This window comes from Zonotrichia albicollis, chromosome 28 (genome assembly GCF_047830755.1).
Source record: "Zonotrichia albicollis isolate bZonAlb1 chromosome 28, bZonAlb1.hap1, whole genome shotgun sequence".
In the NCBI taxonomy this organism is placed as follows: domain Eukaryota; kingdom Metazoa; phylum Chordata; class Aves; order Passeriformes; family Passerellidae; genus Zonotrichia; species Zonotrichia albicollis.
In genome coordinates this window covers 6,363,402-6,390,100 of record NC_133846.1, presented here as the reverse complement: position 1 = coordinate 6,390,100, position 26,699 = coordinate 6,363,402, and the positions used below count along the sequence as shown (strand labels likewise).

Here is a 26,699-nt window from a genome sequence, read left to right as displayed (position 1 = left end):
AACCCAAATTCCTCTGCGGATCCATCACTCTGATTTTCAGTCATGTTATCCAACCCAAATTCTCACTTCCATAGACAAAAACATATCTGTTATTTAAATAAGACTCTTGTCTCACTTTGCCTTTCACATTTCATCTCTGAATTCATTTTCTGGGCTGACATGCAATGTAAAACCTGGTTACACACTGAGTCAGGCGCTTCCCAATGTGTGTGTGTGTGTTTGAGGGAGGAAAAAGGGGAAAAAAGGGAAAAAAAGGGAAAATTCTTGGTGGGGGCTGCTGGAGTCAGCGGGGCTGTGCCCACACTCAGCTTTTAGACCATGTTTTACCTGGATATTTTGGATTTTCATAGAGCTGTGTGTCTCTGTCAGTCAGTAATGGATTACTGAACATAACAGAAATCTTTATATAGATGTTGGAGCCCTTTGCTGAGCCACAGATGTTTCCTTCCAAGAAACATTTTCCTGCCACAGAACCAGGGAAGGCTTTGAGTTGGAAAGGACATTTAAACATCATCACATCCAGCTCCTGTACTATGCTTAAAGCAAAAGCTACTGGAATTTTGTCCTACAATAAATGTGGAAATACCATTTGAGGATTTCTTTGTAGGTAACATCATCCTGTTCTCTTTTTTTGTGTTTTTTAATCCTTTTCTGGCTGTAGCCAAACAATGGCCATTCCTGCTCATGGCAGGGGTTTGCAGTGAGTTTTTGGGTTCCTTAAAACTCAGAGCAGTTTCTGTGATTCTGTGTCTGTAGAAGCATTCAGGAACATCCAGGAAAAGATAAAACATTGAGTAAGAGCTTCCTCATCCTTCTTTCCACAGCTTTCTTTCCTGTCCACCTCATTTTTCAATTTCCTGTTCCCAGCGACTCCTTTAGTCACCTCATCAACCAGCTATAAAAGAAAAGATGGAATTAATACCCAACTGGAGCTGAGTTTCCCAAGTGTTCATCTCTTATTTTTTTTATACCTAAAGGCCATCATTTGACTCCCAGGCTGGTTTGGGTTGGAAGGGTGATTAAGGATCCTCTCATTCCACCTTCCTCTATCACAGATAGGGGCAAATCCCATCCAAATCCCATCTGGCCTGGCCTGGAACATCCCCAGTGAGCTCAGGGAGGTTCCTGCTCTCCCATCCTGCTCCTGCTTCAGGTTCAATCCAAAGAGTTTTTCCACAGTTCCTGCTCTCCCATCCTGCTCCTGCTTCCATGCCAAAACTTCTTCCTTTTGGTTTTTTCCTTGCCCCAGACCTTCTCTAACCCATCTGCTTCGTGCTCCCTGTTTGACTGGAGTTGATTTAGTGGAGCTAATGGAGTCACTTCTGCTCAGCTCAGCGATGATTTCACATCCTTCAGCTCCCTGCTTAATTTGCTGGGAAAATCTCTGATTCTGAAGCCCATTTCCAGCATTCCCCTGTTTCCCACGGTGCCAGGACCACACTTGGGGCTCTCTGGGCTCGACCTGGCTTTCTCCACATCCCTGCTCTCCTCGGGCTGGGCTTGCTCTGCTCTGAAGGAGCTCAGCTGCACTTTGGGCTGCAGTCCCTGCCTCCAGCTGCACCAGGCTGCGTCCCTGCCCTCCTTGGACAGGAAAGCAGCAGCCCTCAGGAAAGAGTTAATCCCAGGCAGCCTTTGGGATCCTTTGCTGGGGAGAGGGCTGATCTTTTGTTTGTTTTGAAGCTGCTGGCAGGAAAGCGGGGAGGAGAAAATTACCTAAGTGATAGCGAGGTTGCCACGAACTGTATAAAAACTGGGAAATCAAAGCCCAGAAACTCCACCTCGCCGTCCCGGAGCACAAGCACAACCCCTGAAGAGAAACCCACCCCAGCAGCTTCGAGTGATCTCAAAGGCTTGAACTCCAACCAAGCCGCATGAGCTCAGAGCTGCTGCGGGACTGAGCAGCCCAGGAGCTGCCCCGGAGCGGGGAAAGGCTTTGGGAATCCCACAGCCATGGAGTGGGGGCAGCTCCTCTGCATCTTCTGCCTGCTGGAGCTGGCTGGTGAGTACTGATGGCCCCAAGGCCGGGTGGCAGCAGGGACAGGGCGTGGGGCAGCTCCTGAAGATGCTCCTCCAGGAGTTTGGGGTTCAGTTCCACCCCAAAACCTCAGAAAGGGACAGGAATGGGGATAGAACTGCCCAACAAACTCCTGGGAGCAGCAGACGGGGGGAAGATGCTTCTCCAGGAGTTTGGGATGGGGATAAAACTACCCAACAAACTCCTGGGAGCAGCAGCTTGGGGGAAGATGCTTCTCCACGAGTTTGGGGTTAATTTCCACCCCAAAACCTCAGAAAGGGACAGGAATGGAGATAAAGCCCCCCACAAACTCCTGGGTAACACGAGGAGGTGTCCCTGCACACAGGCAGAGTGCAGCCACAGTTCAAGCTGTCTCTCAGCCTGCTCTGGTGTAAATGAGCCACGCTTTTGTTTTTGTGGTTGGAACTAAACATTTGCTGAAAATCAAATGAGCCTCCATAAATATTAAAATCTCCTATTGCAGCTCTTCAAATATTCATCGTGCGAAGCGATGAATAGCAGCGCCGAGATTTTCTCTAGGTGCTGCTTTTTAAAGGGTTGTGTTTTAGGGAAATATTATCATTTTTGTCCCAAACCCAACAGCCATGAGGTAATAAAAAAGGACTAAAAAAGTGAAGCAGCACTGTGTGTGTTGCCTGGTGTGCTGGGACAGGAGCCAGGAGCCTGCGGGTGTCTCCTCAAATGTGATTTTTCTCTTACTCACACGAATGGGAGCGAGGAGATCTATTGCAGGAATTCACTGGGTTTTGTTCTCCTGTTTCACAGAGCTCCTTTCATGCTCCCCTGGCTGCCCAGGTAAATTGCTCACCTGAGCCGCTGGCTGACCCTCCAGTCTGTGTTAATTTGAAAGGAATTGAATAAAAAACCCAATTTTATGTGAGAAAAATGGCATTCAGGGCTGTGTGGTTGGGCTGAGCCAAGCGAGGGTGTGAGACAAAGGTGTGAGGCAAAGCTTGAGCTTCAAACCTCCAGCTCCAAACCCTGAGTACAAAACAAAAGTGATGGAAAAGGGATAAAAAGCTCAGATTTTGGAAGGATAAAGCTTGTGGGCAGCAGAGGCTTTAATGTTTTGTGCAAAATGTGCCTGCCCTTCATTCCTGCAGGATATTCCTGCCAGCAAGGTGCAGGGGTTTGGCTTCTCCTCGGTGTGACTGCTGGGAAAATCCTCCCTGGGGCTCTGCTGGTTCCTCAGCCCCTGGGGAGTCCCAGAGGATCCATCCAAGGCTCCATTTGAGCAGCTGCCCTGGAAATCCCAGCTCTGCTTTGGGCTGGGGCTGCTCCTGGCAGCGCTGCTGAGGGTGGAGCAGCTGCCAGGGCTCCTCCAGCTAAAGGAACGGGTTTTACAGGGAAAACCCACACTGGGACAGGGGCAGGAGCCTGCAGGTGTGGTGTGGGGCTGTGCTGAGGGGAGGATGCAGTTTGGGCTCGGGGATGCAGAGCCTGGTCCAACGCCATGGAGAAAATCCCCTGGGAAAGCCCAAATCCCTGGAGCTGCTCCCTCTGCCTGGTTCCTTGGGGTTCCTCCCCATTTCCAAGGAAGGGTTTGCAGCCACCCCTGCTCTGCAGAGTGCTCTGCAGTTCCCAGCCCCTCCCAAGCCCCTGGGAGGATGCTGTGAGCAGCTCGTGTTGGAAAGCTGGGGATGGATGAAGCACATGGAGAGCTGTCCTGTGCTTGTCTCACAGTGAGCATGGAACTGGGAGGCTGGCTTGTATTTGTACCTAATGAAAACACTTTACTCTTTCACTTAACCTTTCATGTTTCTTCTTTATATGTTTTTCATTCCTCTCTGCCAACCCTGACTTTTAGAAAAATCTCTTTTCTTGCCATTTTCACACGTCCTTTCCTTCCTCCTCTCCTTCTGCAACACTTACGAAAGTCCTGAACATCAGGAAAGGAAAAAGAGACTTTAAAGCTTCCAGCTGCTCGAGTTTAACATCCTTTGGAGGCTGCTGCTCCAGCCAGGAGAAATCCCAGCCCCGGGAAGGTGCTGGGCTGCCCCAGAGGCCCCGGCCCCAAGGCAAGGCTGGAACAGCAGCTGGGCTGTGCTCGGGGGGCTCCCCCGGCCCCCGGCCCCGGCCCCACACCCACATCCTGTCTGGGCCAAGGAAAAGGGGGAGGGGAGGCGTTTTTATCAGATATTTCCAGAGGGAAGAGGGCTCCACCCGCTTGAATTCCTGCCACATGGCTGGGAGCTGCAGAGGCATGAGTAATGCCGGCTGGAGGGCTTGGAGGGGCTGCTGGGGGGGAGCCGGGGCTGGCTGCGGCCCCGGGGCTCTGCATCCCGGCCCAGAGATCCCTTCCTGCATCCCACAGCTCCATTCACCCTCCTCTCCTGCATCCCAGAGCTCCCGTCCTGCATCCCACAGTCCATTTACCGTCCTCTCCTGCATCCCACAGCTCCAGAGCTCCTCTCCTGCATCCCAGAGATCCCTTCTTGCATCCCACAGCTCCAGAACTCCTCTTCTGCATCCTACACCTCCCTTCAGCCTCCTCTCTTGCATCCCACAGCTCCTCTCCTGCATCCCAGAGCTCCCATCCTGCAGCCCACAGTCCATTTACCATCCTCTCCTGCATCCCAGTGTCTATTTACCCTCCTCTCTTCCATCCCCAGAGCTCCTCTCCTGCATCCCACATCTCCATACTCTCCTCTCCTCCATCCCCAGAGCTCCAGAACTCCTCTCCTGCATCCCACAGTCCATTTACCCTCCTCTCCTGCATCCCAGAGCTCCAGAGCTCCCCTCCTGCACCCCCAGAGCTCCTCTCCTGCATCCCACAGTCCATTTACCCTCCTGTTCTTCATCCCATGGTTCCTCACCCTCCCCTGCAGCCCTGGACCAGCAGTGCCCTTGTGCCAGCCCAGGGCATCCCATCCCAGAGCTGGGGAACAAACTCTGTTTCTGGCAATAATCTCTGTTAAAGGCAGAGCTGAGGAGCTGCCCAGGTGTCCAAGGAGCCCAAGGCTGAGCAGAGGCCCTGCCAGAGGTGAACCAGGGGATCTGAGGCAGGAGCAGATCTCAGGTCCTGCCCAGAGGTTCCCAGTGGTATTCAGCTCCCTCAGTCCTGTTCCTGTAGGTCAGGACTGGGATGCAGTGATGGAAACTTCCCTCCTCTTTCCTGAACCTTTGCCACTGCAGAGCTTTCTGTGGCCCTGGCTGAGTGCTCAGGGATGAGTCTTGGAGCAAGTTTAACATTTATATTGTTGCCTTTTCTCTATTCAATCCAAGATCCTTCCTGAGCTCCATTATTAAAATACCTTTAAAAAATCATTTACTTTTTAAACCCTGGGTGGGTGAACACAATGGGTGCTGGGAAGTGCAATTTTCTCTCCCATCTCTGCATGGTTTTGCTCCTGCACGTGCTTGCATTGCCAGGTGAAGATTTCTTCCAGGTTAATAAATAGCTTGGCTTAAACTCTAAACCCTCAATCCTAACAAACTGACAAAGTTTAATAAAGCCATTAAAAATGCATGCTGCAATAAATAACCCTCTTCAGCTGAGCACGTGGATTATCCAGCCCACATCTGCATCATTATTTATCTCATGAGCCCAAAGATTTCATAAAAACCCCTGATCCATGTTTTGTGCAAAAGCTCCTGCACATGCTCCAAGAAAGGCAAGAAAAAGAAATCCAAAGTGACAGCTCCTCTCCCAAACTACACTGAGCAGCAGCCAGGCCTCCAGTCCAATATTCAGTGCTGAAAGGGCTTTGATGAGGAGTACCTGGGGTGCTCTGCAAACATCTGGAGGAGTCCAGAGGTGCTTGGGTGGCTCTGGCACTCGGGGAGGTCACGGCAGAGCTGCATTGTTCTGGGGATGTGAGAATTCAAGTTGTGCCTAACAGAGCTGAGCCCAAAGCCTGGCTCTGCCCAAAGCCTGGCCCTGCCCAAAGCCTGGCTCCCCCCAAAGCCTGGCTCTGCCTCTGGGCTGCTCCTTGCTCTGGGCACCAGTCCTGCCTCCTGCTTTTCATTTGCTAAAAGTCAGCAGGAAAACTCAGTGACTTCAGCAGCTGGAACTGAGCTGCCTTGGAGAAGGAGGAACTTCTCCCCCCGAGCTAAAGCTGTGCCAGAACCCAAAGTGCAGCTCCAGACACCTGCACTGAGCCTCAGCAGGGCCCCCCCGAGCAGCTGCAGCCCAGGAGGGGTGGGAGGGATGGGATGGGATGGGATGGGATGGGATGGGATTGATCAGGATGGATCAGGATGGGATGAATGGGATGGGTCAGGATGGGGTGGATAGGATGGATAGGACGGATAGGATAGGATGGATAAATGGATCAGAATGGGATGAATCAGGATGGGATGGATAGGATGGATCAGGATGGATCAGGATGGATGGGATGGATCACAATGGATGAGATGGATGGGATGGATAGGACAGGATGAATAGAATGGGATGGACAGGATGGATAGAATGGGATAGATCAGGGTGGGCAGCAGCAGTGTGGGCAGCCCCACAGGATCACTCTGGGCCCCACATTTCCCCAGCCTCCCCCAGCAGGACCAGCAGCTCTGCCTCTGCCACCCACAGCCAAAACCAACCCCAGAGCCCTCAGGCTTTGCCCTTCCCAAAACCAGCCCCAGAGCCCTCAGGCTTTGCCCTTCCCAAGCCCTCCAGGCTCTGCCAGGTCCATGCCCAGCTCCCATCTCCCAGAGCTGTTCCCTGGCAGCAGATCCTGCCCAGGACCTGCCAGAGCTGCTCCATCTCTCAGGGTGGTTTGGGAGGATGAAGTAACTTTTCTTGGAGCTGGGGCTCCCCTGGGCACAGCTGCAAATGAAACAACACATTCTGTATGAGTTTCTCTTTAGTGCCTGGATAAGAATCTTAAACACCAGGAGCCCTGGGGTAGAGACTGGAGCTGTTTGCTAAAGTGGGAATAGATCCTAGGGAGAGACGCTGAGGAATGGGGAGAAATGCATTTTCATTGACTCACACAGCTCATTGCAGAAGGAAAAGCTGGAAGTGTCATCTCTGTAAGGCAGCAGGAAGCAATATATAAACTTTAGGTTAGAACAGCAAGCCACCCTCCAAACATTCTGCTTTACCTCCAAAGATGTTTTTGCTCATGAGTCAGGGCTGATCCCAAGCCAGTGGGAATGTTTCTATTTACTTTGAGATTGTGCCTGCAACTGTAAATCCAACTTATCTATCCTGAGGCACACCAGTGATCCCTTCCAAGGCTTGATTCTCCCCTCCCTCCCAGGATTACAAACCCAAACTGCTCTGAAATCCAGAGCTTTGTGCAGAGCTTTGTGCATCCAGCAGCGAGCTGGGGCTGGGCTGGGCTGAGGGGAGAGCCTGAACTCCTCCTCCTCCTCCTCCTCCTCTGAGAGCCCTGGAGCCCCTCAGGGCTGCACCAGACCCTGCTGCTCATGAATGAAAAATTTCACCCCTGAGCCTCTCTGCCAAAAACTCCAATCGCTTGTTTTTAAAATTTTTAAAGTTTGATAGTAATAAAATGGTTATAAAAATAGTAATACAGTTAGAGGAATAATAATTTGGACAATTTGAATTGGGACAATATGAGACAACAAAGACAAAAAGTTACGGATGTCCAGGTACCTTTTCTGGGCAGCACGAGCCCGAAAAAGGAGACAGTCAACAAAGGATTAACCCTTAAAAGCAATAGCCTGTTGCATAGTCATACACTTCATACACGATGCATAAATTGCATTCAAACACAGGATTCTGTCTGGGCAGTGTCAGCTCTTCCTCCGAATCCTAACTTCGAGGCAGGAAGAAATTAGTTTCTTCTGATAATGGAGCAATAAATTCCCTTTCTCTGAAAGATTCAGGTGTCCTGTGGCTGCTATCTCACTGCGAGTCCTTTCTTTTAAAAAAAGTATCTTACATAGCATCGTTTCTATTTTAACAATTTTTATAACCTAAAACTATATTTAACACAGTACTTAAGAGAGCTAACACAGCATTAACACTAATTTAATTAACTAATTCTGTGTTAATTAACACAGAATTAACACAACTTTCTAACACAACACATATAATATTCATTTTAACATTTGCCAAAAGCCAGCCATAAAATACACGCATTTTTCACACTCTCCAAGACGTGTCCCAAGGGTTTTTCTTGGGGCAAGAAGAAGCGACTTTGGGAGGGCAGCCGAGCCCTTCCTGCTCCTGAGAGCTCCTCTCCCTCCAGGCTGCGCTGCCGGGAGCCCCACGGCCACCCCCAGCCCCACAGGAGGGGACAGCAGCCGAGGGACAGCGGGGGACAGCGCTGCCACCGCCGCCAGCACGGCCACGGGGGACAGCAGCAGCACCAAGCCAGCCTCTGGTAACCTCTGCCATTCCTGGGAGCCTCTGTGGGCAGAATCACATTTGTTGGGTGCTGGTTAAGGCACGGTTTGGGCTCTCAACAAAAGAGCCCGAGTGTGGTCGCAAGGCTTAATTCAAAAAATTAAACCAAGAAATCCCTCCTGGGGACACCCAGCCCAGGCAGCTCAGCCCCATCCTGGTCAGAACAAAGAGCTCAGGGATGTTTGTCTCTCCACACATGTTGGGGGAGCCACCTGCAGGAGTCCCTTTGGGAGGAGAGGATGAGGGGGAATGGCTTTAAGCTGGAGGGGGGAGGTTCAAATCAGATTTTGGGCCGGAATTGTTCCCTGGGAGGGCGGGCAGGGGCTGGGATGGAACTCCCAGAGCAGTTGTGGCTGCCCCTGGATCCCTGGAATGCCCCAGGCCCGGCTGGATGGGGCTGGGAGTACCTGGGACAGTGGAGGTGCCCCTGCCATGGCTGGGGGGACACTGGGTGGGCTTTGAGGTCCCTCCAGCCCAAACCAGTGTGGGGTTCCATGATGGGAGCCCCAGCTCAGGCTCTGGAGGGCCCAGGAGGGATGGGAGGATGCAGGGAGCCTTTCCCTGGTGCTGTTTGGGATCAGAGCCTCCTCTGGCAGCCTCGGGGCCAGGGAGGAGCTGGGGGTGATGCTGGGGGGTGGCCGATGTCACCCAGAAATGAGGCACCGTCCCCCAGCTGTGGGTGTGTGTAATTCAGCAGAATTAGGCCGAATTAGCAGAACCAGGGCTAATGAGCATTCCATGGAGAGCCAAAGGCTCCTGGTGCTGCCTCTGACAGATCAATATCTGTCACACACTGAGCTCACAGGGTTCCTCCTGAGCCCTTCTCTCTGCATTCCCTCCAATCTGCAGCCACCACCCCCTCCGGGGCCACCACGGCGTCCTCAGAGCTCCTTGGGCAGCTGAACAGCAGCTCCCAGCCCAGCCTGGTGCCCACATCCCTGCCAGGCTCCTCCCTGGGCCCCCAGGGCAGCCCAGGGGTCCCCACGAGCCAGAGCCCCCCGACCCAGCCTGGGGACAGGGCAGAGACCTCGGGCACCCCTGGCCCTGCGGGCACCTCGGAGCACCCCGATGTCACTGGTGCCACCACGGCCCTGCCCACGGGCAGCACCAGCCCCAAGGTGAGGATGGGGGTACCTGGGGAGGCTGGGCTGGGGCGGGCACCCCAGCATGGCCCTGGCACCCCAGCATGGATCTGACACCCCAGCATGGCCCTGGCACCCCAGCATGGCATTGATGCCCCAGCATGGCCCTGACACCCCAGCATGGCCCTGGCACCCCAGCATGGATCTGACACCCCAGCAGGGCCCTGACAGACAGCCCAGCATGGCCCTGGCACCCCAGCATGGCATTGATGCCCCAGCAGGGTCCTGGCACCCCAGCAGGGCCCTAACACCCCTGTGCTCTCCCTCCAGGCTGCCATCAGCTGCCACAGTGCCAGGGACGAGGGTGACACCACCGGGGCCATCTGCCTGCAGCTCAACGAGTCCAGCACCTGCGTGAGTGTCCCTGCAGCCCTGGGGTCACCCAGACCCTCCCGGGGGCTCTTTGGGGTGGGGGGCTCCAGCAGTCACCCCTGGGCTGGTGCAGGAGGGGATGGTCTCAGCCCCAAAGGGTTCCAGGGGAAACGCGCCCTCCCAGCTGCACAAATTCTCCTTTTCCCTTTGAGCTCTGGGCTCAGCTCGGCTTCTAAAGCGTCTCCCACCGTGTCCGACAGGAAGCTGCCTTTGTTCTTCTCCTTCCTCTTCCCTGCTGGAAACAAAAGTGCCTTTTTTTGTCTTGCCAAGTGCCCTAGGAAAGAAAACAGGGCATTGCAAGGAGCTGCTCGGTGTCACCAACAGCTCCCGAGGGGATCCGGGCTCTCTGTGACCATCCTTGGCCTTGAGCACCAAAAATGGGGAATTTGTGACAGAACAGGGGGGCTTAAGCTGGAGGAGGGAGGTTTAAATCACCCACTTGGGTGAGGGGAAAACACCTCTCCTGCTGGATATTCACTGGTGCAAAGAAATCAACATCAATGCAATTGGCAAAAGTTTTACAGAAATTTAATGAAGCACATGTACACATCTACTTATGCACGTAGTCAGCTTACAAAACCTTTCATGTCTTTCGTGTCTTTTCTGATCTGTTCCCATGCTGATGGCCTCGTCTTCTTCCTTGCTATGGATACACTGAAAAATCATCAATTGTTATTTATTTTATTAAGTCAACTTTGCTGCAGGCCGTCCAGCCCCTCCATAGCAGGGCTGTCCCCTCAGCAGAGCCCACCCCAGCCCCAGGTGGGACCAGGCAGCTCCTGGAGATTTATTAAAAAACATGGATATTGATCTATTACCGATATCCAACTGTGATGGACAAAACCTCTCTGACAGTTTAGAGTTAGAAGGTGGGTGTTTATTGTGGGGTAGCTCCCAAATACACACTGCAATTTACAGATGATTACAGAGTCCTTTTATCTCTACAAGTATTGAATACCCAAAACACAAATGCATATTCATAACTTTGGTACATCCCATTCCCCACTTCCTACGGTAATTAGTTCAAAAGCTATTAAGCATGAGTAGTTTGTTCCTTGAAATGGGTCAGTGGTCCCTTGCATGGGGAGGGGTCCCAAAATGAGGAAGTAAATGAAATCTTCCTCGTTCTGGCCTTTTATATAACGAATGAACCCATTGGTAGAACTGCCATTCCCCATCTTCAATTGCTTTCAGAACAGAGGAGTCCAACAATTGTCTTATGTTCCTAAAGACAATTGTCTTATGCTCCCAAAAGCTATTTATCACTTTCTATATTCTTCATTATAAACCCAGCTAACCAAACATTGTGCTGACAAGCTATCAATTATTAGTTAACCACTAACTCTTACCTTCATCAAGGCCTACCTATTTATTTTAATTAACTCCAATAACGCTTATCTCTAACTAAAATCTTAGCTCCTCTAAAATCTCTAAATTCCTTAAAGTTTCTGTCTCGCTGGCAGGACCTGGAGCCAGAGGAGAGCAGTCCTGGCAGGACCTGTGTCCCTCTCTCCCCCTGGCCTTTCCCGAGGCAAATGAGCAATCAGCTGGCACCGGGAGCTGCTAATTGCAAAGGGAAACTCTGACACTCCGATGAGTTCTTTCCACAGCGCAGAAAGGAAAATACACACTTGGGTCTCTTGTTCCATCTTGGCCTTCCTCCCCCCCCGAGCCAAGCTCTATAGAAACAGCTGAAAATGATTTGTTTGTTGTTCTCCCGTGGAGGAGTTTCTGGATTTTTGCACTTTCAGAGGATGGAGGGACCTGGGGATGGCTCTGGGCAGAGGAGGAGGGCACAGAGCAGGACAGGACAGGACAGGACAGGACAGGACAGGGGGGCTCTGCCTTCCACAGCCCCAGGGTGGGATCCAGCCCAGCACGAACATATTTAATGTGTGTGAGGGCTCAGTGGAGCTGTCTCTGGCTCTGGGGTGGGCACAGGGGGCTGAGCAGGGTTTGGCAAAGCTGGGCTCTGTCTGTGAGCCTGAAAATATCCCCAAGGAGAAATCTCATCCTGTCTGATGCAGAAACCAGCCCACAAAGGCTGCAGCTCCTCACTCCTCTTCCTCTCCCCCCTCCCAGAGTCAGTGCAGCTCTAAAATGTGAGAAATATGGTTTTTTACCTAGCCTTTGATCAGCAACCTAGCAAAAACATTGAAGACATTTCCTAAACAGGAAGGCTCAATGCTTCTTTGTTATTTCCCTCCTTTCCCAGCCCCTGCCTGGGACTCTGAAACAATAGAGCTCTTCAGTTGTTCCAGCCCAAAAACTGGGGAGACTTGCCATGCGATTCAGAGCCTAAATTTAGCTTTGTTTAAATGCCATTTTCAGGAGTTGCTAATAATACCTGCATTTAATTTATTCTCATTAAGTTAAGACATGAGAAATGAGCACCTCCACCTCCAAGGTGTTGGGCAGTGCTGGGGTGGGAGGGAAGGGTCTGACACCCAGCTCAGCTTTGCAGGGCCCCAAAATCCAAATTGGAAAGCACAACATCTCCACCAGCATGGCCGAGGCAGAGAATTGCTCAGTTTGCTTGGACTAATGGCTGCTCTTTCTGAAATTTTGGCAGGAACACTTTTTGGAGAGGAAGGGGTCAGATTTATGGCAAGCAGTGTGTGAAAACAGAACCCACAGCGTGGAGTCCCCCTGTGAGATCAAACTCACCCCATCCAGCCTGGACAGGGACTGCTTGCTCCTCATCCTCAAAGGGGAGAAAGGTCAGTGAGGGCATTCCTTGGCTCAGATCATGGTGTGGGCAGTGGGACAGGGGCTCCTGGTGGGGCAGGGCTGTGAGAAAGATCCTGGGAGGAGAAACCTCCCTGCAATTCTGCTCCTTCTGCTGGGGTCCTGCTGCACCCCTGGGGCTGTGGAACTGCCCCAGGAGCATCCCCCGTGCTCAGCCAGGCTCCTTGGGGTGCCCTGAGCTGCAGAGTGGGATTCATGTCCAGAATATGTGCGTGTGTAAGGTGTGGGATGAACATATTTAATGTGTGTAACATGTGTGATGAACATATTTAATGCGTGTAAGGTATGTGATGAGCATTAAATGTGTGTAAGGTGTGATGAACACATTTAATGTGTGTAATATGTGTGATGAACATATTTAATGTGTGTAACATGTGGGATGTGCTCTCCTGTTTTGAACCTTGCAGATCCTGACAAACTCCTGAACACGCTCCAGAAGTCCCACTGGGAAAAGGTAAACCCCTTAAGCAAATTTGGCTGCAGAATGTGCCTGGCCAGGGGGATGAGAGCTGTGGCTGCTCAGCTGAGGCTGGGACGTGCTGAGACTGGGACCTGACTCCAGTCTGGGGGTGCCTGAGGAGTGCAGGGATCCCTGAGGAGCCCAAGGCCAGGCTGGGCAGGGTTGGAGCACCCTGGGGCAGTGGAAGGTGTCCCTGCCATGGCAGGGGTGGCACTGGGTGATTTTTAAGGTCCAAACCAGCCTGGGATCCTGTGGTTGGAGCCGACCACCAGGGATGCAGCGCAAGAGAAGCAGCACAAGCCGTGCCATGGCTCTGTAAATGCTGAAATGTTTTCCCAGCAGAGGTCAGACCCAGCAGTAACTCTCAGGATGCAGTTGGCACTCAGATTCTCCAAAGTCCAGGCTGGCATTCATGAATTCCTCCCCCAGCCCTCCCCTGAGGCTGGCACTGAGCCCCAGGTGTGTTCCAGGGTACAAACAGCAGAGCTGAGAGAGCTCAACCAGGTGCTCCAAACCCTGAGTGTGCTCCAGAGGCCAAATTCCAAAATTCCCTGTGCCCCAGGAGACTGCAGGATGGGAAGGAGCCTTTGAGAGCTGGGGCAGAAGAGCAGCAGCACTCACAGAGAGACCTCAGCCAGGTGCTCCAAACCCCGGGCTGTGCTCCAGAGGCCAAAATTCCAAAATTCCCTGTGCCTTAGGAGACTGCAGGATGGGAAGGAGCCTTTGAGAGCTGGGGCAGAAGAGCAGCAGCACTCAGAGAGACATCTAACTGGTGTTCCAAACCCCAGGTGTGCTCCAGCGGCCAAGATTCCAAAATTCCCTGTGCCCCAGGAGACCCCAGGCTGGAAGGAGCCTGTGAGGGCAGCCAGGGCTGGGGCAGGGCCGGGCCAGCAGAGCTCCCCAGGGAGGTGACAGCAGCATTGTTTGAAGCCTGTGCAGCAGATGCGAAGGTTTCCTGTTTGTCCCACTGGCGGCTCTCTTTGCTGTTGTGTTTTTTGCAGTTGGGAATAGCATCCCTGCAGAAGCAGGAGCCGAGGGGCCGGCGGGACTCGTCGCGGAGGACGCTGATCGCGCTGGTGACCTCGGGGCTGCTGCTGGCGCTGCTGGGGCTGGCCGGCTGTCTCCTGATGCGGCGGCGCAGCTGGAGCCCCGCGGGACAGAGGCTGGTCAGTGCTTACAGGTGGCACGGCCGCGGATAGAGAGCAGCCCGGGGGCAGCACAGGGGGATGCGACCCCCGGGGCTCTGCACTCACCCCCTGGGTGCCCCCAGCCCGGGCAGGGGCGTTGCACAGGGGAGGGGGAACCTCTGTCCTCTCCAAAATCAGCTCCTGCAGCAGCAGCACTGCCCTTTTCCCTCATATCTAACAGGTCTAACTCTTCTTTGTGCTCAGCAGCCAGAGCTCATCCTGCAAGACCCCTCCAGAGCCCCTGAACCCTCACGAGTCTGTCATTAACAGTGATGTCCCTTAATTCCCATTCCTGTGTCAGTCCCGTGTCTGTACCCTTGCTGTAATAAAGGAAACTTCTCCCCAGCAGCCATGGTAATAAAACATATCAAGAAAGAAAGAGGCAGAAATTTCCTATTTCCATTCTCCCCTCCCCAGGCAGGCTGGCCCTGAGAGCTCCTCCTCTCTTTCAGTGATTTTTGGGGATGTGACCCTGTGTAAAGTGAACCTAGGCCAAGACTTCCCCATCCCAGTGTGAGCAGCTGTGTCCTGGGAGGCCATTGGGGCATCTCCTGGCCAGGAAGGATTTACCCAGAGCTGGGAAATGCTGTGTCAGAGGCAGGGACACTGCCTGCTGTCCCTGGGGCTGGCAGCAGTGCCACTGTGTGCCATGGGAGCCCCTGGCAGTGCCCAGCACCAGGTGAGGCGTGTCCAGCCCACCCATGGGAAAGAGACTGAGTGGAGCCCAGCCAGGAGAGTGCTGGGTGCTGCTGGGGGGATTCCAGCTGGGAATTGCCAATTCCAGGGCTGCACAACATCTGGGGAATCCTCCTGAGGCCCTGGCTCCTCCAGAGGCACCTGTTCCTCTCAGCAACAGCAGCACCCAGCCCTGCAGAGCTGCACGCACCTGGCAGCGAGCTCTGCGCTTCAAAGGAAGGGAAGGGAAGGAAAAGAGAATACTTCCATAATTGCCATTCGATGGTGATTTTTTTCCTTGGCCAGCAGAGGTTCTGTCCCAAGGCAAGGGTGGCTCCAAAACCTGGTTAGGACAAAACAGCAAAACCTGGCAAAAAGCTTCTCTTGCAGGCGCTGCAGGAAAAACCACAGCTCCAAAAACTGCAGTTCCAAAATCTGCAGTTCCTGGGTGGTTTTCTTGCTCCACGTTGTCTCAGGCCCTCTTCTCCCTCTTCTCCCCTTGTCACTAGTACTGCCCTGCCCTGTGTCTGTCTGTCCCTCCTGCCCTGCCCTGTGTCTGTCTGTCCCTCCTGCCTGGGCACCGTGGGCAGCCCCAGCCCCAGCCCAGCCTCACCGTGTCCCTTGTGTCCCCAGGCTGAAGACCCCTATGACACGGAGAACGGCAGCCAGGGGAACACCTTGCTGATGTCGCCCTCGCAGGAGCCGGCGGAGCTGCAGGAGAAGCCGAACCCGCCCAACGTGAACGGGGGCAGCCCGGAGAAGGGCACGGGCCCCGCGGCCTCGCAGAACGGGCACTCGGGCCGGCAGCACCGCCCCGCCGACACCGAGATGTGACCGCGCCCGCAGCCCGGGGCTCGCAGGAGAGCTCTGCGCACCGCAAACCTTCTGCATCCTCATCATCGTCCCTGTGAAGGACTCCAAAATCAGCCCAAAGCACACGGAGAGCCAGAGCTGCCAGAGAGCGGCTCCTTCTCCTCCTGCTCCTCCTCCCGCTGACCACACAGGACAGTTTTGTGCAGCTGTTCTCTGCTTTTGTTGTCAGAAGAACACCAGGACAAATGGCAGCGGCCTTTGGCCTCCCCAGCTCTCCGGCAGAGGCAGAGTTTGGCTCCAGGCAGCCCAGGTTTCTGGTAGCAATATGTTAAGGCTGTCCAAAGTAGTTAAATTGGGATTGCAGCGACAAAAGCCTCTCAGGTTTCAGATAGTTTGGGTTAACAGAGTTGTTTATAATCTCATCTTTACGTTTAAGTGCAGGATTTCTTCCTCTTCTTCCTCAGGCATTTAACCCCTTCCTGTCTTTAGGGCTCCTCTATTTCCTACCCCAGCAGAATCTGCTGAAGCTGTGTGCAAAACTTTCCACGTGGAATTGAAGGCTGAAATGTCAACTTCTTTCTCTTTGAACCCTACCAGGACTGTGTCCCAAAGGTTTTTTAGAGGGGAAAAACCTTCCCCAGCCTCCTCCAGCCGGGGACTGGGGGCTGTGACAGGCAGAGCCAGCAATTCATCCCTTGGGTGAGATGGAGAACACTGGGGAGGCTCTGTGGGCGCCTGGGGCACGAATTGGGGCAGGAGAGGTTCCAAAGGGCTCCCAGAGGGATGAGAGGGAGGCAAAACCCAGCTCTGCAAAGGGCAGAGCTCCTCTGTCTGCACCAAGGTGGGACATGGACACAACAGGGTCTCACTGTGGGAAATACCAAACCAGGAGCAGGAGCAGGAGCAGGTCTGGCCCCTCTCTGTGCTGATCCCACTCCCAAAGGAAGCACTGCTGGACCCACACCGAGCTCCTGGCACCTCAGTGGGACCCTGGGCAGGTTTGTTCCCCATCCCAAGCACACTTTTAGGGAGCCAAAGCCCTGATTGTGCCAGCCCAGGAGGGGTGGTGTTCAACACCAGCACCAGCAGCGACCTCCACACCCCAAAATGGCCCTTGGAGCTGATCTACCCTCTCACGAGGGAATTCATCCCAACCTTCTCTCAGTGCTGAACACCTGAGAGAAGGGATTTTTGGTGTTTTTTTATCTGGTACAGTGCTCAAAGCAATGACAGCAGCATCCATGACCACCCGGGGCTGTTTTTTTTTGTGGGTGCAAGAGTCACTTAAACACAATTAAAATATTCCAGGCTGTTTGCTTTGGTGTGAATTGCTTCTCCCAGATCTCATTGTAAATAATCCCGGTTGAAAAAGAAAAATAATTAAGTACTGAGAGCCGGTTTCTCCGTTGTGTCCTTGGAGCAGCAGCAGTGCTGATCCCTGCGGGATGTGTGGCTCTGGCTGCTGCCAGCAGGGTGGGAGGACAACGCCTCTCACGGAGCTTCTTTCCCAGCAGAAAGCCCATGACTAAAGGCTCTGGCTTGCTCCGAGCACATTCCTCTCCCAAAAAACGTCTGCAGGATGAGTGACGTGCAGCAGGCTGCTACACCTCCTTTGTTTGATTTGTTTTTTGGGGGTTTTTTTTTGATGTTTAAAACGCCCAGTTAATTCCTGAGAAAATAAGAGAGGCTCCAGAGTGATGTGCAGGGCTGGGGTTTGACCTGGCAGCAGGGAGGCTGCGCCAGGGTGGGGACAGGCTGGACAGCAGCTGGAATTTCAACGTGGAAAGGGTGGCCAGGCCTTGGCAGGGGCTGCCCAGGGGGGTTTGGGGTCTCCATCCCTGGAGGTGGCACCAGGATGTGGAACCAGGGAGGTTTGGGGTCTCCATCCCTGGAGGTGTCACTGGAGGTGGCACCAGGGGGGTTTGGGATCCCCATCCCAGGATGTGGCACCAGGGAGGTTTGGGGTCTCCATCCCTGGAGGTGGCACTGGAGGTGGCACCAGGGGGATTTGGGGTCCCCATCCCAGGATGTGGCACCAGGGGGATTTGGGGTCTCCCATCCCTGGAGGTGGCACCAGGATGTGGCACCAGGGGGGTTTGGGGTGCCCATCCCTGGAGGTGTCCCCTGGATGTGACACTCAATGCTCTGGGCTGGGGATTGATGATCCCAGGGGGATTTTCCAACCTCAGTGATGCTGGGATTCTGTGAGGGCTCCCTCACTCTGCAATAACCAGCAACATTTCCTGCCCCAAAAATTTGCAGAGGGACACAGGGAAGCCCTTGGTGGCCTGTCTTGTGGAGATGCTGGAGCTGCACTGAAGGCGGGAGCTTTGGGAACGGGATCTCTCCTGATTCCTGATTCCCTCTGGGATTCCTGACCCTCCCCAAGCTGCTTCCCTGGCACGAACACTGCAGGGACCCCTCAGGGGACACCCCCAGGCTCTGCTCGTGTTTTGGGGCAGCCTGACCTCAGGCAGCCCGGCTGGATGCAGGAAAACCAAATTACATTCCCAGGGAAAGGCTGATGTGCTGGGGCCGGTGGTTTTCTCCTGGTAATTGTTTATCTAAATAGCACGAGGAGCTGCAGATCTAATCAAACGTCAGGTGCGCTGCTTTTCACAGCTCAGGGAATGTCCTGCAGCCAGGCAGGGACAATAAAGTTACACTCAAGGGCTCTGGCAAAACAAAAGGTTCCTCCTAAGGCAGATTGGGGGAAATGCCGGGAGCGGGGCCGGTGCTGAGCCAGCGGAAAAGGCTGGAAAAAAAGGCTGGAAAAAAAGGCTGGAAAAAAAGGCAGGGAAAGGCTGGAAAAGGCTGCACTTCCAGCTCAGGAAGTTTTTTGCCTGTGTGTAAACAGCCCTGGCCCGGCCAAAAAGGATTTTCTTATTATTCCTTCCTTATCAGCCCCCTTGCATTCCTTCCTTGCCCCCTCCTCTCACCATCCCCTGCAGCCTCACTCACAGCTGTGCTTTTGGGCCATTTCGGGGGGTCTGGGTCCATTTCAGCTCCCGAGAGCAGCCTGATTTCCCATAAATGTGGTTCAGGGCTGGTGCAAGGGCTCCTGCCTGGGTCATGAGCTCACACTCTGCTCCCACACAATCTTCAGCTCAATCTTTACCTTGGGGAGCCTCATATTGAAAGGGACCCTCCAGAGGAAAATAATTGACATGAAAACATCCTCTGGGGAAGAACTGGGAGGGATACAAGGTGCCAACTGTAAATACAAATACAAAAAAAAAAAAATAGAAATAGAAATAATAGAAATAATAGAAATAATAGAAATAATAGAAATAATAGAAATAATAGAAATACAAGTAGAAATATAAATAGAAATAGAAATAGAAATAGAAATAGAAATAGAAATAGAAATAGAAATAGAAATAGAAATAGAAATAGAAATAGAAATAGAAATACCCTGCCTTTCCCAGCATTTCCCTGCCTTTCCAGCCTTTTCCAGCCTTTTTTGCTGTCACTGATTTCCCATTTTGTGGAGCGGAGCGGGGTGGGAGCCCCGAGCATCCCGCCGGGCTGGGGGCGCGCGGGAGGCACATTTGGGAACATTTGGGCACATTTGGGCACATTTGTGCTCATTTTTGCTCATTTGTTCTCCAATGCTGCTCTCTGCTGGCTGTGCCCGGCCAGAGCGCTCCGAGCGGGCTCCGGAGGCAGAGTGGGAATTTTCCAGAGTAACAAATCCGTTTAGATTGAGGTGAAATGTACGTCCTTACGTCTGTAGCTTGCTTTTTAGCCTGTTCTCGCAAAATCCTGTGCTCTAAGAAACTGCTTCAGCCGAAAGACAAAAATAAGGGGGAGCCCCTTGAACTCTGAAACAGAGAGAAAGCAGGGTCAAAATGACCCAGGAATTATTTCTGATAAAGAATTAGCGGCAAATGTCACACAAAATCAGTAGAATGAATGTGTATAAGCCTACTGTGAAATTGCACACATACGGATTTGAGAGGGGGATAAAAGTGGATCTGGAGTTCCCAGAGGCACGCATATAATTTTAAGGAAAGATTCCCACATTTTACATCTTTCACCGAAGTTGTGGAGTTTGTTTGTTTCCACAAATCACTCTAGAGGGCAGCTGGAGCTCGGGGAATGCTGCCCTGGCAGCTCCCGCATTTCTTATTTATTGTGGGAGCTCTCCCTGTTTTGCTGCTCCCAAAATCCAGTCCCGCCCCAGCACAGAGCCCGCGGTGCCGCAATCCAGCCCCGGGATCAGGGAAACTGCGGAATTACAGAGGAATGATGTGAACAGCAGGATGTCACTACAGGGCACAAAACACACAACGTGCACACACTGCTGTTCTCAAGGCAAGAAAGGGGACTTTTCATTTCTGACTCCAACATTTATAGACTTAGTTTATAGATTTAGATTTAATTTGTGACTCTAACATTTATAGATTTCCAACATTTATAGATTTAGATTTCATTTCTGACTCCAACATTTATAGATTTCCAACATTTATAGATTTAGATTTCATTTCTGACTCCAACATTTATAGATTTCCAAAAGTGACCCTGGATTGGAGGGTGGCAGTGCCACCTCTCCAATGACGCTGGACGAACCATCAAATTTCTCCTCCTCCATAAAAGAATGCAAAACAAGGAGTTATTTACAGAAAGTGTGTGAGAAAGTTTGTTACAAGAATGTAAACATCAGAAGGATTAGAGAATATTAAAAAATCAGGGCAAGAGTGGGATTTGGGGCTCAAATTCCGCAAAAGGGGAACATCCACAGTGGCATTTATAATGTGGATTTCACATGAATTTCTTTCCCATCTGCTTGCTCAGTGTCAGATCCTGCGTTCCTTTTTTAATGTGGGAGCTCTCCCAGTTTTGCTGCTCCATCCCCGCAGGATTTCTGGTCTGACCCAGGGATTCAGGGGTGCAGGAGGGCTCTGGTGACATCCTGGGTCCCACCTCAGGAAAAGAAGCTGGAGAAGCATCAGAATCCCTGAAATCCCAGCCAGGAACCAGCAGTGCTGGGCTCAGTCCCTCTGAGCCCCAGCTTTGAGCCAGCCTGAACCTCAGCTGGCCACAAAGGCATTTCCCACAGCTGGAAAAGAGTGATGATCAAGCTTATTTTGATTTTTTCCCTCCTTTTCCAACCATGGTGGTGGGCCTGGCAGTGCTGGATTAGTGGTTGCACTTGATCTTAGAGGTTGCACTTGATCTTAGAGGTCTTTTCCACCTTAATTCCTCCATGATCCTGTCGTTGCTTTCCAGGTAAAAGAACAGCATCTGTGTAGGGATTTTCCATCCCTCCTTTTTAAAAAGAACAAATTATATTTACAGCTCTTTGCATCACAGGCACTTCCCATGTGTTTGCAGCCTTTAATCTCGGCCTTCAGATCCATTTAATTTGCTGCTGTTTTGATTTGTAGTAACAGACGTAAATGAGATTATCCATCCCTTGAGATCAACTGTCGGAGGCAAACGCTGAGGAATTGGGGTCTGAAAACATTTTAATGTGTTCAAAACCCAGGGGGAGCCAGGACTGAGCCCCCAGAGTGGGAGCAGGACCTTGGGGGGCAGAGCCATCCCTGACCCCTCCTCATTCCTGAAGGAGCCCCAGGGGCAGGGGGAAACACCTCCACAGCGTGCAAAGAGCATCCCCAGTGCTGGGAGGGTGGACATTTCCCTTTTAACTTAAAAAAGACAAAGATAGGGTGAGCCAGGGGTGCTGTTTGTGGGTCAGTGTGGAGCCAGATGCAGAAATTCCTTGGAGTTAAGGTCTTCCAATTGAAAATTCTTTGTGTTTTTCTCCTGGAGAAGGAAAACCCCGCAATTTCTGAATGGTTTTTCTGTTAATTTTCTAATGGCAACTTCTGATGTTGGGGAAGATGGGTTCCATTTCTGATTCCACTGCCCTGACTGCAGAAAAACAAAGGTCTGAAAAGTCCTGTCCATTTTTGTCCTGTGTAAGACACAGGTGCCCCAAGGGCTCCTACATGGGAAATTGGTTCTCAAGTTACTTTTTTTTTGTTCCTATAAATTAAGAATACATCACCCTTCTGACTCTTAGTTATTTATTTGCTATTTCTGGTTCTTTTGATTTTTTTTCTTAATATTTTTTTAATCTTTATGTTTGCATCTTCCTTCTTTCCTTATCTCCTGCCTGCCCCAGAGGCTTATTGCTGCTTTGGCAACACGCTAACGTGTTTAGCAACGATAAGACGTCTAATTAATAGTTTAATTAGCAGTACAAGGTCTTAATAGCTTATTAAAGGAAATACATTCAGAAAACTCTTTTCCTCTCCTCGTGCTGGTACAATATAATTTCCCAGCAAATGATAAAACAGTTTGGAAGGCTCAGATTTGAGAGGGGGACGTGGGGCTGTGTTGGCGATTTCACGGGGATTCCGCACCGCTAATGCCATTATTTTGTTGTTGTTGTTTTAAAACAATTTAAGAGATTAACAAAAGCGATTGGGAAGGAGCAGGCAGGGAGAGGAATTAACAACTGCTGGCCCTGCTCGTGCTTATAAACAAATCCTGGGCAAGGCAAACTTGCTCTTTAAGAGTTGAAATGTCAGGTGGAGGTCGGAGCCAGGGCAGCGCTGCCTCCTCCGCTCCTTTCCACTAAATTACTGAAAAATCTTTTATTTAAACCGAGGAGAGAGGAGAGGAGAGGAGAGGAGAGGAGAGGAGAGGAGAGGAGAGGAGAGGAGAGGAGAGGAGAGGAGAGGAGAGGAGAGGAGAGGAGAGGAGAGGAGAGGAGAGGAGAGGAGAGGAGAGGAGAGGAGAGGAGAGGAGAGGAGAGGAGAGGAGAGGAGAGGAGAGGAGAGGAGAGGAGAGGAGAGGAGAGGAGAGGAGAGGAGAGGAGAGGAGAGGAGAGGAGAGGAGAGGAGAGGAGAGGAGAGGAGAGGAGAGGAGAGGAGAGGAGAGGAGAGGAGAGGAGAGGAGAGGAGAGGAGAGGAGAGGAGAGGAGAGGAGAGGAGAGGAGAGGAGAGGAGAGGAGAGGAGAGGAGAGGAGAGGAGAGGAGAGGAGAGGAGAGGAGAGGAGAGGAGAGGAGAGGAGAGGAGAGGAGAGGAGAGGAGAGGAGAGGAGAGGAGAGGAGAGGAGAGGAGAGGAGAGGAGAGGAGAGGAGAGGAGAGGAGAGGAGAGGAGAGGAGAGGAGAGGAGAGGAGAGGAGAGGAGAGGAGAGGAGAGGAGAGGAGAGGAGGCAGCAGAACACGGCAGAGCAGGCAGAGCACAGCACAGCACGGCACAGCAGGGCAGAGCGCCGCCGCAGCTCGGCTTCCCCCGCCGCCGTGTTTTTCCTCTGACCCACACAAAGATTTCTTTCTAAATTTATCGCGGCGTTCATCGGCAGTCCCACTTAGCGCAGATTAGGCGGCGAGGCGGGCAGCGCCCATCGCAACGAGGGCAGGGGAGCCCGGAGAGCGGCGGGGAGGGCGAGGGGCCCCATCCCCGCTCCCCAATTCCCCGTTCCCCCCGGTTCCCGGCTCCCCCGGTCCCCGCTCCGCAGGACCCCCCCGCCGGCCGCAATGCTGTCCCGGTGGCAGCGCCCCAGCCCCGGCTGGCTCGGGGAGGTTGTGCCGGTGCCCGGAGGCGCCAGCGCTGGCACCGCTGGGGAATTTCCACTGGCTGCGGAACCGTGCGCGGGGCGCGGAGCTGGGGCAGCGCTCGGGGAGGCTCCGAGCGGGGCTTGGTGCGGCCCCCCCGGCCTTGGAGCGTCCCCCCGCCTCCCCAGAGCCCCCCGGTTATACCTGCATGTCCTGGCCGCCTCTGCGGCGGCACCGGAGCCCCCGCGGGGGACACGGACCGGTCCTGTCGCTGATTTGAGCTGCAGAGACGAAGCCCTGCCCAGGGAGTCTGAGCCGTGTTTGGAATCACGCAGGGAAATTATGCAGTTCCAAGGATGGCATAATTGGGAGAACGCTTGACTAGCGCAATTTTCTCGTGTGCCTGTCAGCAAATCACTTAATGTGCGCTGTGCCAAGTTTCCCAGCCGTTAAATGGGGAATGATTATCCCACCACTTCCTAAGAGGGAGCGAGGATAATACCCACTAATGACTGTGGAGGTCCTGGAAGGTGGTCCCGGAGCTGCAGCGGCGCACGCAGGGGCTGCAGCCCTGCAAGGAACACGCAGCACTTCAAACCCGACCGCCAGACATTTATTTCTCCTCATGCTGCTGTTTGTGTTTTTTTAATCCCGAAATAGATCCGCGTCTGTTTGTGCCGGATTCTCAAAGACTGCGCCGTCATCCCCTGGGATGGGACATCCCAGCTCCGGTGGGGAAGAAGAGGAGAATGCGGGAGGAAGGCGGCTCCGAGGGGTCTGGGGGGACCCCTCACTCCTGCCCCGCTCCCCCCGGGCCTTTTCCCATCATTTCGCTGCCTCCTGGGGATTGGAGCGCGACCTTGGCCCCGCGGCCGCCGCCTCTGCGCGGGATCCAGGAGGGCCCGGGGGGCTCGGCCGGCCCCGCTCGGGCCCCGCTCCCCGCGGCCCCCGGGGAGCGATCCCGGGCCGGGGATGCGGCGCCAGGCGAGTACCGGGGCCGGGCAGCGGGGGGATCGAGGCCGGGCACGGCCCGGGCGCAGCCCGCGCACATCCCGCGCACGTCCCGCTCTATGCCCGCGCACACGGCGCGCACGTCGCGCTGGATCTGCGGGCTCATCCCGCGCACGTCGCGCTGCATCCCCGCGCACATCCCGCGCACGTCGCGCTGCATCCCCGCGCACATCCCGCGCACGTCGCGCTGGATCTCCGCGCTCGCCCCGCCGCATCCCCGCGCACCTCCCGCCGCATCCCCGCCGCACCCGCGCTCACAGCGCGCTGCATCCCCGCGCTCACCGCGCTGCATCCCCGCGCACATCCCGCGCACATCCTGCGCACATCGAGCTGCGTCCCTGCGCACGTCCTGCGCACATCCCGCTGCATCCCCGCGCCTCCCGCGCGCATCCCCTGCATGGATCCTTCTGCACATCCCCTTCGCATCTCCTCCATCCCCTGCGCATCCCCTGCATCCCCCTGCTCATCTCCTGCATCCCCTGCTCACCCCACGCCCCCACTCCCGTCCTGCCCCCCGCTTGTCCCCCCGTTCCTCGCAGCTCCGGGACCCCCCTCCGCAGCCCCGGGCCCGAGGGGAGGGACGGGCGTGGGAGAGGGATGAGGATAATTGAAAATCATGATAATGATGATGATCATTATGATAATGTCAATAGGAATAATAATAATAATAAATAGGAATAATGGGAATAATCACAATAGGAATAATAATAATAAAATCATAATAATGCTGATAATGATGATGATTATTATGATAATGTCAATAGGAATGATAATAATAAAATCATGATAATGCTGAAGATTATTATGATAATGTCAATAGGAATAATAATAAATAGGAATACTAGAAATAATAGTAACAATAATGATAATGATAATGATAATGGTGATAATGCTAATTATCATAATGCTAATAATGATGATAATTATATCATAATCATGTTACATTCAAATAGAAGGAATAGTAGTAATAGTAGTAATAATAATAATAATAATAATAACAATAATAGCGTTACATTTAATAAAAGGATCCAAGTGGATAAAATCTGAGGCAACTCTGCCCAGACTCCCTCCTTCCCAGTGGATAAGTGGGACTGACATCCCCAGGCCAAAAGGGAATATCAGGTGGAATTTAAGGGGTCTCTCATTGTTCCTATTTTAACCCAGGGTTGGAAGGGGCTGCTTTACAGCTTTGTATTTCCCCCGTTTTTCTGTTTAGGGGTAATTGCTCCACACAGCATTGTAACATCCCTGCCATGGGCTTGGGTTATGTTCTTGCTCCTTTTTTCCCCAGAATATACGATGCAGTTTCTGTTTGTGGACTGCTTTAATAGCGAGGTGGCTGAGACAAAGTTTACTCAATAAACTTGCTTTTCCCCTTGAGCAGCTTTAGCTGAGATAAACGGGCTTTAAAGTCCCGCTCTAGCGTGGGACTGGGACTGTTTACCATTCATCATTGTTAGTTAATTGCTGTTTGCTTAAATATTTAGTTTGGATTAAGTTCTTTTATTCCCTTTTCTTTAAAAATAATAAATAAAGGTGTGTTTAGCCATGTGGTAAAAGGCTTTTTAGAAGACTTTTTAAAGACACTGCAGGGGGGAAGCTCCATAAAGTTCTTTATTTATATTTTGCATTTAAATTATCTTATTTTTAGTCTGCTGTGTTGTTATATTTGCAATTAGCCAGGCTGAAGCAGCGAGGACATTTCACTGTTTTCTGTAGAGGCTGCAGATTTATTCCTTATTTCAAAGAGAAGAACCCATTGAACCATGGAATATCCTGAGCTGGAAGGAACCCGCGGGACCATCAGCTCCTGCTCTGCAGGGACAGCCCCAAATGCAATTTTCAGAGTGGGTTAAAGCCGCCAAACCCAGGTGGATTTGTTCCATGGAAGAGGACAGGGAAAGGCAGTTTGGGAAGGCACCCAGGAGGATTCCCAGCCCTGTGAGGTGCCAATGAGCAGCAGGGTGAGGAGCTGAGTGCCAGGGCCAGGGGCTGCTCCCTGCACAGGGCACTGAGCAGCAATAACTGTGGGCAGGGGCTGGGGGAGGCCTGGCAGAGAGCAGCAGAGCACTGGAAAGGGCCTTTTTTGGTTCAAAGTGCCGTGTTCCACAGCAGCAGTGACCCAGTCGTTACGTAAACAAGGGTTTAATTTTGGAACTTTAATATTTCGCGGCTTAGGTTTCCTCCGCCCGTTCTCACAGGGCCTGGCTGACAGAACGCTCCTCACCGCTGTTATCAGCCACTAAAGGCACGTCCTGTGCTGTGCTCGAGCCCCAGTTCATGAATATTTGTTTTTGGGACAGTTCTGTGCCCCAGCAGGGCTCTCTCAGGGTTTGTAAGGTGCCCTCAGCCCAGGTGGCTCCTCTGAGCCCTGCCCTGCCCAGGGAGGACAAGGAGCACCAAAGGCTGTTGGTTTTTCTGTATC

General features: G+C 52.7%; 2 protein-coding genes across 3 annotated transcripts; one reads left to right on the top strand and one right to left on the bottom strand.

Annotated features, from left to right (window-relative positions):
* Nucleotides 1-1,610: 1,610 nt before the first annotated feature.
* On the top strand, nucleotides 1,611-16,341 carry CD34 (CD34 molecule). The gene is made up of 8 exons (XM_074528027.1): nucleotides 1,611-1,999; nucleotides 8,194-8,328; nucleotides 9,201-9,469; nucleotides 9,764-9,847; nucleotides 12,438-12,585; nucleotides 13,021-13,067; nucleotides 14,075-14,239; nucleotides 15,569-16,341. Exons 1-8 carry the CDS (start codon nucleotides 1,951-1,953, stop codon nucleotides 15,767-15,769), a joined length of 1,098 nt encoding a protein of 365 aa, XP_074384128.1. The 5' UTR covers nucleotides 1,611-1,950; the 3' UTR covers nucleotides 15,770-16,341.
* On the bottom strand, nucleotides 12,458-24,746 carry LOC141725249 (uncharacterized). Of its 2 annotated transcripts, XM_074528028.1 has the most exons (3): nucleotides 23,468-24,746; nucleotides 17,823-21,628; nucleotides 12,458-17,648 (listed from the first exon to the last, which is right to left on the bottom strand). In XM_074528028.1, exon 1 carries the CDS (start codon nucleotides 24,687-24,689, stop codon nucleotides 24,054-24,056), a length of 636 nt encoding a protein of 211 aa, XP_074384129.1. In that variant the 5' UTR covers nucleotides 24,690-24,746; the 3' UTR covers nucleotides 12,458-17,648; nucleotides 17,823-21,628; nucleotides 23,468-24,053. The 2 variants fall into 2 exon arrangements, with proteins under 2 accessions (XP_074384129.1, XP_074384130.1); XM_074528029.1 differs by lacking the exon at nucleotides 17,823-21,628 and having other exon boundaries at nucleotides 12,458-15,278.
* Nucleotides 24,747-26,699: the final 1,953 nt, after the last annotated feature.

What these genes read in the sequence shown, in the direction of transcription:
- CD34 (XM_074528027.1), top strand. Translation starts at nt 1,951, where the DNA reads ATGGAGTGGGGGCAGCTCCTCTGCATCTTCTGCCTGCTGGAGCTGGCT. An exon ending in AGAAGTCCCACTGGGAAAAG is followed by an intron (nt 13,068 to 14,074) that starts GTAAACCCCTTA and finishes TGTTTTTTGCAG; the next exon opens with TTGGGAATAGCATCCCTGCA. An exon ending in GCCCCGCGGGACAGAGGCTG is followed by an intron (nt 14,240 to 15,568) that starts GTCAGTGCTTAC and finishes TTGTGTCCCCAG; the next exon opens with GCTGAAGACCCCTATGACAC.
- LOC141725249 (XM_074528028.1), bottom strand. Translation starts at nt 24,689, where the DNA reads ATGTGCAGAAGGATCCATGCAGGGGATGCGCGCGGGAGGCGCGGGGAT.